General features: G+C 46.4%; 1 protein-coding gene across 12 annotated transcripts in view; it reads right to left on the bottom strand.

Annotated features, from left to right (window-relative positions):
* The window catches only part of LOC139763049 (ras-GEF domain-containing family member 1B-like), a 731513-nt gene that overhangs the window by 264658 nt on the left and 449755 nt on the right, over nucleotides 1-17100 (bottom strand). For 7 of the 12 annotated variants that reach the window (XM_071688625.1, XM_071688624.1, XM_071688619.1 and 4 more), the window contains one exon: nucleotides 10673-10732. The exons of 3 other annotated variants lie outside the window; for them this stretch is intronic. In XM_071688625.1, the coding sequence (XP_071544726.1) occupies nucleotides 10673-10732 (60 nt within the window). Of the gene's footprint in view, nucleotides 1-10672; nucleotides 10733-12338; nucleotides 13656-17100 lie in introns of all 12 variants that reach the window. 2 more of the 12 variants (XM_071688617.1, XM_071688618.1) reach the window with 2 other exon arrangements.

A 17100-nucleotide genomic window follows, 5' to 3' on the forward strand; every position in this document is an offset into this window, starting at 1 on the left:
TGTGCAATCTAATGTTGCAAACCCTCATCTAACAACGCAGTGTGCAATGTGATGTTGCAAACCCTCATCTAACAATGCAGTGTGCAATCTAATATTGCAAACCCTCATCTAACAACACTAAATACCTCAGACATGCTCTGTCTAAAACCTCAATCCTCCGTCTAACGATGCAAGACGAAACCTAGAGCTGCAAGGCTCTACCTAACCCTGCAACGATAGAGCTAGAGCCACAAGACGTCACACAGCGCCGTAACAAGGTAAATAAAGCTGCGCGTCACACGTTAAAGAGCGTCCGATATCACCGCGTCACGCGCTACAGAGCGTCCCATATCTGCGTTACACGCTAAAGGCGTCCCATATCACTGCGTCACGCGCTACAGAGCGTCCCATATCACTGCGTCACACGCTGAAGAGCGTCCCATATCACTGCGTCGAGCGCTACAGAGCGGCACAATGCGTCACTGCGTCACAGAGAGGCATGACGCGTCACACAGCACCAGATTCTCTTCCCCCATGTGACGGGCGTCACGCCAGAAGCGTAAACAGACTTCGGTGTTATGGCTTGGAAGAGATGATGAAGTAAAGTCAAATAATCTCGAAACCATATAAAAATATATATCCACTACCATACACTCCAAAAAATATGGTTGATATCTAAAAGGCGAAAGTTATATGGAAAAAAAAATGGGGGTCGCGGATATAATCTACGATCGTTTATATTCTTATTTAAAGTATATATAAAGTGGATCATGGATCGAACCCTGGTTCTGTAGATGCGACTGCTGAGCGAGCGCCTTCGCCACAGTGTGGGATGGGGAAGGGGGAGGCAAAAGTCTGACCCATCACCACGTGAGGGAGGGAGTGAGGGAGGGAGGGAAGAGGAGGGAGTTGTATGGCCGGATACGGCACAAGGAAGTAATTCCGGCTGTTCGATGTTGGACGCTACATTACCCTGATGAGGCAGGGGAGGGTGGGGCGAGGGGGGGTAATGAGAGAGAGAGAGAGGGAGGTGGGTGGGTGGCTGGCGGAGGGAGGGGGAAGGGAGAAGAGAGAAAGACGAGGGTGAATGAAGGGAAAATGGGCAAGTGAGGAAGCAGGGATGGTTGGAGGGGTAAGAAGAGGTGTATTGAAGGGAAGGAGGAAGGTATATGGCGTGTGAGGTGATGAAGGAAGGGGATATACGAACAGAGAAATAAGCCACAGAGGCGCAGAAAGCGACACACCAACACGAAACGATAAATGACAAAGAGGACAGAACAAGGAGGAAGAGGAAGAAGCGAAGGAGGAGGTAGAGGAGAAGATAATAGGGGAAAGGGGGGGTAAGGGAGGGAACCAGCACCTATATGGCCATCCCCGGCAACACAAAGGACCTTCGAGGAGTGATATCCTGGGAGGCAAAGCCTCGCCACGACGTCCCACCACCGTCCTGTACAGATGATAATACTCGGGGAGGGTTGGCCACACAGCCGACCCTCTGTGGTTGTAGATGGCGTCCCCTTACTAGCGAGGGGTTGTGGGGGGTTTCTAGGACGGTACGACTGTACCTGATGGGAAGGGTGGAGTGTGGATGGGTGGGTGGAGGGTGGGTGTGATGGGGGATGATCATCTGAGGGTGGCGCTGTTCTGATGAGCTGGGAGACAGATGGAACGTCAGACTCAAGATGGAAATCGGGAGAACCCGCCTTAAATGGGCGACGGTGTTGAAGGCAAGAGAATTCTAAGCCCCGATATGGCACTCTGAAACCGCCCAGCGGAGAGAGGATGAAACATGAGTTCCCAAGTGCACTTTCGTGTCATAATCACATCATCAGGGGAGATATAAGGAATACAACAGTCAGTTGATACACAACTAAAAGATGTAGCTAGGACCCCATTAATGATATGGTTTGAATCTGCTTACATGAGCAGTAGTTAGTTTATTACCAATAAACATGGTGGTATGAGGACTCGTCCAACGCATACAGCAACAGTCTGGTTGATCACCAGAGGACGGAGGATCACCCACGGACGCGAGAGAGAGGGGCGCGCGCCCTTAAACTATCCTCGAGGCAATCATCATCCTCCCCCCCCCCCCTTGCCCCCTCTCAAACACCAAGGAAACACACCCCAAACAAAAACAATAGCGAGCGCGCGCGCGCGCCCGCGTCTTGTTTTGTTGTCAACACAGCCACGGACGAGGAACGTCGGAGTTTCTTTCAGTCAAAAGGTTTATTAAAAGTGAAGTCAGTCGGCTGGACGGACAGAGGGGAGTTACGAGGTGCGAGGGAAGTGCCACAGCTGGTGTGGGTGGGTCCGCGCTCGACCGATGTGGTCCGTAGGATGAGATCCCGATGGTCAGAACGGGTCCGTAGGATGGGATCCTGATGGTCAGAAGGGGTCCGTAGGATGAGATCCTGATGGTCAGAAGGGGTCCGTAGGATGAGATCCTGATGGTCAGAAGGGGTCCGTAGGATGAGATCCTGATGGTCAGAAGGGGTCCGTAGGATGGGATCCTGATGGTCAGAAGGGGTCCGTAGGATGAGATCCTGGTGGTTCGAAAAAAAAAAAAGGAGGGTTCGTCATGACGTTCCTTTACGAGTCTGAACGAAAAGAGGAAGTCGAGAATGCACACACGGCTACAGTAATATATCTCTCTCTCGCTTTCAAACTCATTTGACACCACGAGACACTACGAGAGTTTGAGAAACCCTGATTAAAATCAAGGTAAAACAGGTTTAAAACTTAAATCAACCCCATCCTTTCATTAGGTTCATTAGGATGATATATCATCATACTCTGTACCACATCTTGTAGGATGATTCAAAGATAAATATCACAAGGTCATGGATCGGAAGATTCTACAGATATCAAGAGATGTGGGAGGGAAAAAGAGGTATGATTTAATATGTCGGTGTGAGGGAGGGAGGGAGGGAGGGGCGCAGCCAGTGTCTACCTCCGTGAAATAATCCGCTTAAGGTTTTCACAAGACTAACAAGCCACTCCATGCTGGATGGCGGAGGAAGGGAGAGGCAGAACCCACTAAGGCGGTCTGTGTGTGTGTGTGTGTGTGTGTATGTGTGTGTGTGTGTGTGTGTGTGTGTGTGTGTGTGTGTGTGTGTTTGGCGTGTGGTGGTGGTTCTGTCATACGCCACACGCCTCCGAGAGTCATGCTAGACGGTCCAGGAGGTCATCTGGGTGGAGTTCTTGCAGGAGAGGAAAAAAAACTCACAAAACCATCGGTGAATACCTCGCGCGTTCAGCCATTTTCCTCCCTCAAGTTCACACGAAATGACGTTACTTTACGAAGACTAACTGAGTGCCGGCGTTACCGGCCATGTCACCCGCTGTGACATGGCTCCCGTCGTGACACACTCTAAAGGGGCCGCGTTTCCTGCCCTCCCCCCCCCCCCCAGCCCACCAGCTCCCCCCAGCCACACATATCACTGTGGCAGACACACTCAGATGCGACGTACCTGCCAACGGGCCCCACTTCCCTCCCCTTCCCTACCACACACCACAGCGGTGAAGAGTATGGGATGCGAGGAACATCAAAGGGGGGGTTTTAGGGTTTTTGCACCACCATACACAGACCCCGGCAGCCGTCTGTTTTTCGGCGAGTGGAGCTGAGAGAAGAGACGGGGAGAGGAGGAGGGAGAGAGGGGGAGAAGAGAAAATAGGGAGAAAAACAGAACGGTCCCCCCTGGTAAAAACAACCGGAAGTCGGGATATTAATGACCGGTATGGAGAGAGTTAAGGACGGACGGGTCTGCCCCACGCTCACACGGAAGGAGAGCTAGGGCGACCGTTATTCTTCCCTTGGAGGGGAGGAGGGAGGAGGTGTGGGTGAAAATAAACTCCTATGGGAGCGAAGAAACATTAGGGTGTGGCTCGCGACGTCCATATACCAACAGACGCACGGTCGACTGCTTCTTGAAAGGGACGTAAACGATTTCCTTCAAAAAAAAAAAAAAAAGAAAGAAATAAAAAACCTCAGCTCAGCTCAGCTCATAAAAGAAAGAAATAATAAAAACCTCAGCTCACCTCAGCTCAGCTCAGCTCAAATTATCCTGTTACCAACCCCCTTCCAAAGCGCTCTGGGAGGGACCTGCTGTACGTTAACGTCTTTCTAAACCTACCACCTCAATCTACGAGGTTCTCATGTTCTCCTTCAACCACCACAAACGGCCTCGTTTGGAAGCAACGGCCTGTTCCCGTATGGATCCTGTCGTAACGTCGTTCGATCGAGATAAGACGAAGCTGTACCGTGATGGTGTCATCAGTGACAGATAACGAGGAGTGGAAAGCCAGCAAGCACGGCATCCGGACACGGATACAGAACAGTTCGTACGTTGATCTTGCATTCATCAACACACGGATTTTAGGAAATTCACGGATCCGGCGTCGGTAAAGTGCCACTTCTTCCCTTCGCGTACACTTCCTCTGTCCTCAGCCAGGGAGAATATTTCGAGACGTCGCGACTAAATGTAATCTAATCATAAAGACAATGTAATTAGTAAGGTCAGACAGATGTCAGTCTGTGGATGTGGGGGAGAGAGAGAGAGAGAGAGAGAGAGAGAGAGAGAGAGAGAGAGAGAGAGAGAGAGAGAGAGAGAGAGAGAGAGAGAGAGAGCTGGTTCTCAAGGAGGAAACTGCCACGACGTCAAGTGGGAGCGGCGAGACAAGGAGGGGGGGGGGGGAGCCCACCTGCTGTTGACCTTAATTACCCGCTTGTGGGACGAGACAAAGAGATGCAGTCAGGCTGTGTGTGTGTGTGTGTGTGTGTGTGTGTGTGTGTGTGTGTGTGTGTGTGTGTGTGTGTGGGTGGGTGGGTTGGGGGGGGGGGGGCGGAACAAGCAAGATTGTCACAAACTAAATCATGTTTGGGACGGGTCAGTGAGTAACCCGCACACTGAGCTACTCAAAGTAACGCATCACTTACCCAAAGTAGACACCACACCACAGTTTCTTCTTCTCGTCTTTCTCAGCCTCCAGGGCGCGTGAAGGGACTGTGGCTTAGCCTCTTATTAACCCGAGTGTGTCTAGGTTTATGAACCCTTGGCGTCATCTGCAAATACCTTCTGGTCTGAGTCTGTTACAGGATTCTGTACGACTGGGGTACAGGGTTACGTTACAGGATACGTTTACCATGACACACACACACACACACACGGGCCTGCCACCACAGACCCCCCGAAGCTATGGTCTATGGGTCTGTGTGGGGTCATGGCCTGCAGGAGCACACACGTTGCCCAACAGAACGAGCCCATCATCCGACCACGTACCCATGTTGTGTCAATTTCCAACTCCATTTGTTTTTTGTTTTCTGTTTTCCTTTTTATACCATAGCAGTTTATTAGACGGGTCACATGACGTTCTGGTCATGAGGGGAGGGGGGGGGGGAATCTCAGGGGGGAGGGGGAAGTTCTGGGGGGTCATATGTACTACATGGTTGGGGGGGGGTATGTTTTACCCGACGTACTGACGACGTACGACGCCAAATACCATCGCCCCTCCCACCCCCTCGCCGCCCGCCACCTACCCACCCCTCAGTCGCACGTCTCTTGGCCCAGCCTGTTCACAGACGCCCTGTCTGTCTGTCTGTCTGTCTGTCTGTCTGTGCACCATGCCCCCAGCGGGTCTTTTCATCTCCAGAGCCTCTGCTTCTGTCTCTGTGTTGGGCCAGCACATGACAAACCCTGCCCCCCCCCCCCCCCCCCCCCCCCCCGCACCACCGCTCTTTGATATTCAAGGTTTTGCACCGTTTCCAAATGTCATATATATATATATATATATATATATATATATATATATATATATATATATATATATATATATATATATATATATATATACATATCTTCTCTGTTTTTCGTGGTGTATCCGACTGTTTTTGCTCTCTTCCTGCAAGGGTTGTAGTGGGTTACCCAGCATGGGTGGGCTCCGGCCAGAATTAATCTATTTCTTCAATGCAGGAAATACATCATATACACCTCTACTGTATTTCTATTACTACAACTGTGTGAGTTATTATCATAACAAAAACAACACGACCTCCTCTACTTCATCTTGGGGGGGAGGGGGGAATTACATTGACGAAAAGCAGCTGTATCTTATGCCTGTATTTTCACTCTGCGTTTAAAACAATTACTTTACGTAAGGAATTACATTGCGTACGGAATTACATTGTGTAAGGACTTAAACTGCGTAAGGAATTACACTGCGTAAGGAATTACACTACGTAAGGAATTACATTGTGTAAGGAATTACATTACGTAAGGCATTACATTGCGTAAGGCATTACATTGCGTAAGGAATTACATTACGCAAGGAATTACATTGCGTACAGAGTTTTAAAAAAATATTTCAAACGGATATACAAGCGGGGATGATACAAATTATTTCCTCATACTTTTATATAGGTACTTAATCAACCACACGTTATTTCGACGCTAAAATGTTGTGATACAAATGTAATAAACTAGTCAATTAAAAGAACTGCAGGTTGAGGCTAATTACCAGTTTGCCCAATGAACGAAATGGTTACGACCCCTCGAGCACGACGGTACGACCCTTGAGCACGACGGTACGACCCTTGAGCACGACGGTACGACCGTTGAGCACAAGACGGTTAAGACGGTCGGGCATGACGACCTGTTGTGCTTAATGATCGAACTGTTGACTCTAAGGGTCGTACCGTCGGTAGTCAAGAGTATAATGGCATATCAGGTCACGGGCCTCCACGGCTCAGTGACCTCTGACCTCTTCTCTGACGAACCCTTGGCATGTCAGACCAATTAATGATCGGTTCCCGTAATGCTCGCGAATATATATATATATATATATATATATATATATATATATATATATATATATATATATATATATATACACACACACACCGTGGCCTCCTGGTCGTCTTTCCTACGACCTCAAATTAGCTTTCGAAATCCTACTGTTTCACACGTCTGTATGAATGGCCACCTCGAGGACACATATCTCCCATGGGACCGGGATAGTTATGAACAGACAACCTTATGAGGCTTACTACTACTACTACTACTACTACTACTACTGCTACTACTTATACTACTACTACTACTTATACTACTACTAATACTACTACTAGTTATACTACTACTACTACTACTTATACTACTACTACTACTACTACTACTACTACTACTACTACTGCTACTACTACTTATACTACTACTACTACTACTACTACTTATACTACTACTACTACTACTACTACTACTACTACTACTTATACTACTACTACTACTACTACTACTACTACTACTTAGACTACTACTACTACTTATACTACTACTACTACTACTACTACTACTACTACTACTACTACTACTACTACTACTACTTATACTACCAAAGGTGTATCTATATATATATATATATATATATATATATATATATATATATATATATATATAATATATATATATATATATATATATATATATATATATATATATATATATATATATATATATATATATATATATATGTATGGGGGGGGGGGGCTGGACCCTTTCTCGAGGGGCGCCCATGTGATCCTCCACTGCACACGGGAGCTAAGCCGTACGGCATCGCCAGAGATTCCAAAAGAAATCTTTTCACGCGTCGTCTGATCTCTAACCTCCCCTCCCCTCCTCTCTCCCCTCCCCCCCCCCCCCACCCGGGGGTGTGGATATACCGGCAGACGTGGTGGGAAGGGGAGGGGGGGGGGGGGGGGTGGCGTATCCGTCGATCCTAAGAATTATACGCATTACGCAAGGGCTTCGAGGAACGTGAGTACACGGGGTTCGAGGCCAGCGGAGTGGAGGTGGCTGGGACATCTCATCTGACGTTTTTCTTTTCTCCTTTTTCTTCTGCGTGTTTCTATTTTTTCCCCTTTCATCATCTCTCTCTCCCTTCCTTTAGACTCTCTCTCTCTCTCTCTCTCTCTCTCTCTCTCTCTCTCTCTCTCTCTCTCTCTCTCTCTCTCCCTCTCTCTCTCTCTCTCTCTCAAATCACCACCACCAACAACACCTCCTCCTCCTCCATCTCTCCCTCCCTCCACCATATCCCAAGCCTTCCCCCCCCCAACCCCATGACTTCCCCCCTCCCCCCTCACCCCAGATTCCCCCCCCCCCCCCCCCCCGGCCCCAGGAATGGGATCTTGAGGACTGTGGTATGTACACACAGCACGCACGTCTCCAGCGATCACACCAACAACACCACCATACACTCGCCAACAACACCACCATACACTCGCCAACACAACCATACACTCGCCAACAACACCACCATACACTCGCCAACAAGTGTACCTGAGAGCAATTCAGGTCAGACGCGAACAAGGGCCTCTCAGAGCATTAACGATGGTGGTTCCTTCCCAAATGATCGTCTAGTTAGGTCTACCATTACGTCCTCAACGACTACCAGGGTCGTTAAGGCCCATCAAGCTATAACCACCAATTGAAGAATCTTTCACAAGCTTCTCCAGGTGTTCAAGATGTGTCATGAATAATCTCGCTTCATACGAGGTTCTTAATTAACTAGACATCTACCACAAACATCATTAACACATGTTGTGGGAAATATAAGTCAAACCTAACAAAACGAAAAGTCTTTGTTGTATATATATATATATATATATATATATATATATATATATATATATATATATATATATATACAAAACATAACTCTCCCTCTTTCCATTATAATTAAAAGTGGAAGCGTAAAACACGGAATTAATTAAGCACACGTCAACACACCTACACACACACACACACACACACACACACACACACACACACACACACACACTAACCTTCACTATCCCACAGTGAGTGAAAATGGACAAGACTTTCCATACTATTTTCCTGCCACAATTGAACTTCTATATGTACGAGAGAACTTAACATAAAAGCAGCTTTTAATGCTTTCCTTCGCTGTTATGCAAAACAGCTTCCTGCTCCACTTATTACACGCAGGAAGCGTTTTAAATTGAGTGCAAAAGTCACTTCAGATGAATAATCCTAAAATTTATCGCCTGAATTATTATTTTTTCGCCTTTTTTTTTCAATGTATTTCGCTAAAATCACAAATCAAAACTTATTTTCCAATAAGCTCATTTTTCATGAGTTTTTAATACTACATATTCCTCTGTGTTATTCACAATTTCATCAACTTTACCATATATATAATAATAAATTCATTATCACTTATATCTACATTTTCAATGAACTCAGATTTAATTACTTAAATATGACCTATGGTAACAACTTCTATAATTTCATCACACATCAAACTGATCTAAATATTACCGATATTATCAATAATTTCAGTAAACTTGATAATTCATTTATATCATCATTATCATCAAATTATTTCCCCTAACAAGCACTTCAGCTCCTTTCCTCCATTATCGAGTGAACGATCCATTAAGAGCGAGTGTCACATGGGATGGTCTAGTTATCATCCCGTGGGCACCGAGTTTCCCATTTTCTTTAAAAGGAAAACAGACGTTACGTACCCCACACTCAACGAATCCGAAGCGAACTATAGTTTCCGTACAATTTGCCATTTCTGTCCTGGTGACGAAAATGGGATTACGACGGAAGATTTAACAATGGCCAACAAATGTCGTGTTTAGTCTGCGCGTCTGTCGGCCCGAATCCAACCCAGGTGTTCATCTTCCCCTCTAGGATAGTCGATAAATGAGTACTTGGCTCAGACTGGGATATATATTCATATATATATATATATATATATATATATATATATATATATATATATATATATATATATATATATATATATATATATTGGAAAATTCCTTAGAATTACTACATGTCTTTCACAATACATAAAGCATTCCAATCTCACAGCTTTCTCAGCACACCCAGAACTTCCTCATTATTCTCACAGCTTCCTTATCGTCTCTAACAGTCCCTAAGAGACAACAGACACAAACCTCTCATGAGGTTCGTACAGACAACCCTAACCTTTCCAACCCCATGATGATGAAACCTCACCACAGTTCAGTGCTGTCTATGCTCTGCCAAAACTCTCCCTAAGACAGATGAAAGTAAAAGCTCTTAACCTCATAATGTCTCCTCACAGAGACATAACACCACACTCTACTATGAGACAAAACCGTGTCTTGTAATTCAAAGGAAAATCGTGAACTTAGACGGATAAAAAGCTGTGATATTTCACCTCGGCGTCTTGGTATGGCATGTTTTTGAGCGGATATGGGAGACAGATAGGAGGGGGGGCTTGGACGTATGGGCGAGACAGGTTGAGGGGGGGGGACTTGAACATATGCGGAAGACAGGGAAGGAGAAGGGCCCTTAGACGTATGGGCGAGACAGGCAGGGTTTTAGATGGGAAGACAGGTATATATATAGTCTTAAACGGGTGGGAGGTAGGTAGGGTCTTAGACGAGACAGGTAAGGACTTGGACAGGTCTGGGAGACAGGTAAGGGGCCTTGGACAGGTGTAGGAGACAGGGGGCCTTGGACAGGTATGGGAGACAGGTAAGGGATCTTGGACAGGTATGTGAGAAAGGTAAGTGACCTTGGACGGGTATGGAAGACAGACACGATCTTCGACGGGTGTGAAAAGAGACAGGTCCTCAGTCGGGCGTCAAGACAGGAAATAAGACAGGAAAATGACTTACCCTTTTAGTATTGTTGTCCCTGGGTGTCTGGTCGTCTGCTACTGTCCCAAATATTGTAGGCTGGAAGAAAACAAACAAAAAAGAGAAATGAACTAAAGAACATAACACAAAAAAAGGATAACAAAAACAATAAAAAAATAATAATAGAATAAACAAGTAAACAAGTATATATATATATATATATATATATATATATATATATATATATATATATATATATATATATATATATACACACACACATGTTATGAATGAAATATTCGCACACCAATTTCACCGTTGAAAACCCACAAACAATCAAACTATAGCTATTAATTATTCATCAGCTGACACGTCCACAACACAACAAATGCCAAACAATAGCGTTACTCGGGTCTTTTAACCACAAACAATATAACAAAAGTTTCCAGGCAAAAAAAAAAATATAATATTATATAAAAAAATAATTTCAACACATCATGTAAAACAAAACAAAAAGTGGTTTTATAATTCCAAAGTAAAAAAAAAAATTACCCAGCATTCGGACCGTTTCGAGAGGGGATTCGAACCCTGTGGTTGAGTACACACAACACACCCACTCCACAACTTAAGGCAAAGTCTTACACTAACTCGTTACTGTCCTTAACTGGTGGTGCTGGACGAGGCTCTCTGGTGGAACTAAGTTATTCTGGATGATGGAGGGGGGGGGGGGGGACTTGAAGTTGGCATCGGGAGGGGGGGGTTGATGGAGGAGGGGATGGGTGGGAGACGTGTCGCGAGGGAGAGGGGGAGGGGGGATGTGATCTATTTCAGTTTGTGGATCCGTGACTTTGGAGAGGGAAGGGGAGGGAGGAAGGGGAAGGGGAGGGAGGAAGGGGAAGGGGAGAAGAAGGGAGGGTAGAGGTAGAAGGAGGGGTAGAAGGAAGGAAGGGGAAGATAAGTGTGGATCCCTAGCGAGGGAGTGTAGATGGAACACACAAAAAACACTTAACCTGAGGTTTTAGTGAAACACCAGCAACACACGTGATGCAATGTACAACACAGGTGACATCCTGGAACACAAGACTCGTCCTGAAACACCACATGCATTCTGGAACACAAGGGGCAAGCTGAAACACAAGGAACACCCTAAAACACACAAGGGACATCCTAAAACACATGGGACAGGCTGAAACACATGGGACACCCTGAAACACCCTAGATATGTGAGGGGAACTGAAACACTACGTAAACTGCAACACTAGACACTGAAACACACAGGCCATGCTGTATACACTCGGCCGTAGGAGTTACACGCATCTACACAAAATTGTAAAACTGTTAAAAAACTAAACTTTTTTCCCATAATTTTTGACACTGTGTTAGGACGGACTGCTTTGAGAGACTCCTTTTGTTAATAGAACACATTTCAACACTCATTTTGTTAGAAGAGAGATTATTCTTTGACCTCTAACAAAATTAGATTACATTATGTTAGAAGGGAGAGGTCTTTGTTAGTTTCTTAGCTAACGACAACGCCGGACACTCGCTTTGTTAGAGGGAGGACGACTCCCGACGCGAACGGTTTGTTAGCACAAACGAATCCCACGAAGGCATCTTGTTAGCAGAGACGAGGACAGTTGGGTAACCGCAGCCACAACACGGGAGGTGAAAAAAAAAAAGGAAAATAAAGTCTTAGGTTCCAAACCTCGAGAAGAGAGGGAGTTCCTCCCTCCACATACTCCACTCCGATGCCGGAGTCATCGCTCGAACCCACGCTGTGGGTGTCGGATCCCCGGACGACGGGGACTCTCGGGACGTCTTCGGCGAGCGAGATCCGCCCGCCGGGGGGCCTCGCCGACGCCAGGGGCGCCGAAGACCGGATGGGTTCGCTTCGACGCCGAAGGGTGGCAAGTCCGGCCTGCAGTCGACCTGAGGCGTTGTCTCTTCTATTCGCTGCTCCCAGGAGCCTGCTGGCGCTCGGGTCTCTCTCCCTGGAAGCCGTCGAGGAGACGTCGCTGCCGGCGTCGCTGCCGGTGAAGTACAGCTTCAGGATCTCGTCGGCGTCTTGGTTCAGGTCGTACAGGCGGGAGATCAGCCGTCGGCGCTTCCTCAGCAGCTTCTGACGGCGGGCCAAGTCTCTGTCTTCCTCCCCGACGACCCCATTCTCCGACTTCGGCGGGAGGAGGAGGCAAAAGGAGGATGAGGATGAGGAGCCGCCGCCGCTCCCCTGGGACGGAGGTACGCCGGAGGAGGCGCCGACGACGCCGTCGGGGGCCGTGGCACCGGCGGAGGGGATGGGACCAGCGTTGAAAAATAGACCGCTAACCCTGGATGAGGTATTGACGCTGCTGGTGTTGTTAGTGTTGTTGTTCTTCGAGGTTATAATGGCACCGGTGACTGTAGCGGTGCTGGCTGTAGCACTTCTACTACTACTACTACTACTATTACTACTACTACTGCAGGATAGGGCGGCACCAGCGTCGGCAGGACCTGGGTGTGCCTTGTTCAAGCGGGAGTGGACGAGCCAGGCAGCCGTGGCCCACAGTGCCACAATCACGATCACGATGGCCAACATGGCGCCTCATGTAATGACCACGACGCCTTCCAGCACTCCCACCAACTTCCTCACCGCCCACCACCACCACGCAACACATTTTCCACGAACTTCACCACCACGCATCACATTTTCCACGAACTTCACCTTCGAGCATCACATTTTCCGCGAACTTCACCGCCACCACCACCGCGCATCATATTTTTCCACGAATTTCACCGCCACCATCGCGCATCACATTTTCCACGAACTTCACCACCACGTATCACATCTTCTACGAACTTCTCCAACACTTACCACGTTTTCTAACTCTTCACAAGCTTCACTTATCCTTCTTATCCTCCTTGTGTCTTTGTCCTTCTTAACACTCCTCCTGTCTCTACACTTCTATACTGTGTTCTTTCTATACCTTAATATATTCTCATTTGCACAAGTATTCGCCAGCAATGAAAATTATGTCATAAAATCCTGGAATAATAACGAAAATTTTACACTTTATATACAACAATGATTACAAAACACACGAAAACTTTACACAACTTATATACAACAATGGTTACGAAACACACGAAATTTTGACGTCATTAGTGACGAACTTCTTATCGTCTTTTGCGAAAGAGAAAAAAAAATCATATGAACATCACTTGTGTTTGTTGCTTGTTATGTCATAGTTTAATGAGAGAAAGCCAGTCCCTCGTACCCATCCCCCTACACACTTTCTATCCCCCATTTCAGTAATAACGCACTATCATTACTGCTACCATTACCACGACTACTATTCTCACTACTATGATGACGCAATATCTTGAAAAAAAGGGCCACTTTACCTCAATATCGTTACTTATGATAACGCGTTTAAATCTAATGGGTTTTTTTTTTACATTCATCTTATATTTTTCATCACCTCCTACGACCTTCCTCTTCAGCTGGCTGATCGCTAATGCTCCGCTCTACCGCATTCGCTTGCAACCCCGCTCCTTCCTCCCTGAACTACCTCCACCAACTCCACCTTTGTATCTGCTGTCCTCCGTCCCTCCCTCACTCTCAGCTGCTGTTACAACTACAACTACAGCTACAGTTGTTGCCTACAATAACCGCATGATCATCATCACCTCCTCCTCCTCCTCCTCCCACACCTCACCAGCCAGGGTCTGTGTACCCGGTCGGAGGAATCAATGGCTTTAATGCCAAGAGAAACAAACACCAAACTCTACCCACCGTCTCCCATCATCATCCACCCCCACCACAACCCACCCTCCTCTACCAAACTCTACCCACCGTCTCCCATCATCATCATCCACCCCCCACCACAACCCACCCCCCCCCCCCCTGCCAAACTCTACCCACCGTCGTCCATCATCATCCACCCCCACCACAACCCCACCCTCCTCTACCAAACTCTACCCACCGCCTCCCATCATCATCATCCACCCCCAGCACTACACCCCCTCTACCAAACTCTCGCCCTAACTACGGGCCAAGTAAAACAAGTCGGCTCCCGAGGGCTGCTTGTTTATGCAAATGGACCCCCGTTACAAGCAAACACAGGGGTCTGACCTGACCCCAACCCTCCCCTGGTAATATATTACCCAACTTCCTCCCTGGCTCGTGCTACCCGCATCCTCCATCCACACCCCCATACAGGAGGGGAGGACAAGCCATCGCCGCTAAATTTGCTTGGGGCTACGTGGGATTACGAATCCCCCAGGGGCGTCTCCTTCAGGAAAGGGACGTGGGATTGAGATTTATCCCTCAGGAGGGAAGCGCATCCTTCGATACTGTGTAGGATAGGCGAGGATACAGCGACAGGAGGGAATGTAACAAGGTAGGGAAATCCTCTTCCTCTCAATCTGTTAGTAATGATGATACGATCCAGACCGTGTCAGAAACCTCTACCACCACAAACCCAACATATATCATAGAGTCTAAATCGACTTAGAAAATACAGGTGCTGAAGTTTTCTGACAAAAATGAATATAGGGAAATTTGCTAAATTTGTTGCTCTCGACCTGTGCCCCTCTTCACACACACACACACACACACACACACACACACACACACGATGGTGTGACCAACCATGCCATTAAAAGTTTCCCAAACAAGAGAGTAACAACTTGTCCTCGTGTCCACTCGTGTTATGTCTCGTATTAGAAAACGTCGGCTGGGCTACGGGAAAATCAGAAGAAAAAAACAAAAAACAATAATGTTTTCTCTTTCATCTGGTTTCATTATCAGTCTCACATTTTCGCTCGTCGTCTAACATATAGTCTATATCACCCGCCACAACCATACACTAGTCTATAACACCCGCCACAACCAGCTAACCCTGATCACAATCAACATAGCATTAGACAAGGAATCACAACCGAACCAGCACTTCCCACATACATCAAGCCAGACCAATGTGTTCATCCTAAACGCTACGTCATCGTCAGAATGTAATCATTATACATCTACAACATGAGGAACCAGCCGACGTAATACAGTTTGAGAAGGACCAAACAGTTGGTTTGGATGACGTTATTGTGGTGGTCTCCGAAACCCAACAACCGTTATCTAGAAACCCTAAGAGCCACAAGTAGAGACCTGAAGTACCCCTTTTTGACACTCTTAGAAAGGCTACTTATTTAAAAAAAAAAAACCTACGAGACAAAAATGAAAGACTTAGAAACCCATCTGAGCACAATTCATAATGATTTTTAAAAGACTTAGGTACCGTTTAAATGCCCTAGAAACCACATGGGCATCATCAAAAAACCTTTTGAAAAAAACTAGAAACCGTCTAACTGACTTAGAAACCCTTAGGGCGCAATTCAAAGTCTATATATTCAAACCATTTTGTTTACCATTAAATGTCCCTCTTGATAGACAACCTTTATTTTTTCATATAAACAATGAAACAATCCACCTTGTAGCACTTTATTCTTTTTTTCTCATCGCCCCAAAACCTGTCGATACCATTAAGAAACCCTTTCAGAGACCGGCTCGGAAACGACGGAGGGAAAACACCCTTAGAAACCTCATCTTGAAGCTAACAGCATTAGGGGCGTGTCGACGCGAGGCAAGAAAGCGCTTAACATCGTTAGCACAGAAGACGGCCTTATGCCCGGGGAAGGAAGGGAGGGAGGGACGTATGGCTTTCTTCGCCTTGTAATGACCCCTGACCTCCAATGACCCCTGACCCCGGCTGATGAATACAAATTTGGTAACTCAAAAACGAATAAATATACCATCATATTTTTTTTTTTTTTTTGTTACTTCAACAGAAAATTAACTCAATAAACAATTTAAAACTGATCAAAGATTAAATCTTAGATGTAATATAATCTTTATGGAGGGAGATTAATCTGCCAAAGAGTAATTATAGGATTATTGGACTGTAATTCAAGACATGCGTTCATGAAGGAACCAATTATTTTCACAACATACAATATGAAGATTGTAAATATCTGATACCCTAGCTGGACCAAAGTTGCTCGAAAGAAGATGGGATACACGTTCGTTCATACTTCGCCGCCGTTTCCCGCTTTAGCAAGGCAGCGCCAGGAACGCTCAACAAAGGCACTCCTTCCTCACGTCCCTCCTTCCTCCACGACTGTGTTGTACGATGCAACGAAACCAAACGCCTAACACCCTAAGGTCATGCCCTACAGACCAATCACATGGCTTCCTCCCATGTCTAGATTCAGCTCATCTGACAAACACCGTCGCCCCGCATATAGCACAATGGTCTATTTCATGAATCGCTTTTCACCTACCGGCGACCTCAGAGGCGTCTTTCACCCCGTTCTCTCTACATGAAAAATGAACTGACTGATGAATAACTGGTGATTAGGCTTGTCCCACCGTTGTTGACGGTGATCAGCTGTTGTCTGAGTCGCGAGGCAGCCAATCACCGGAGGCGAGGCGGTGA

The sequence above is a fragment of the Panulirus ornatus genome, chromosome 46 (assembly GCF_036320965.1).
Source record: "Panulirus ornatus isolate Po-2019 chromosome 46, ASM3632096v1, whole genome shotgun sequence".
Classification (NCBI taxonomy): domain Eukaryota; kingdom Metazoa; phylum Arthropoda; class Malacostraca; order Decapoda; family Palinuridae; genus Panulirus; species Panulirus ornatus.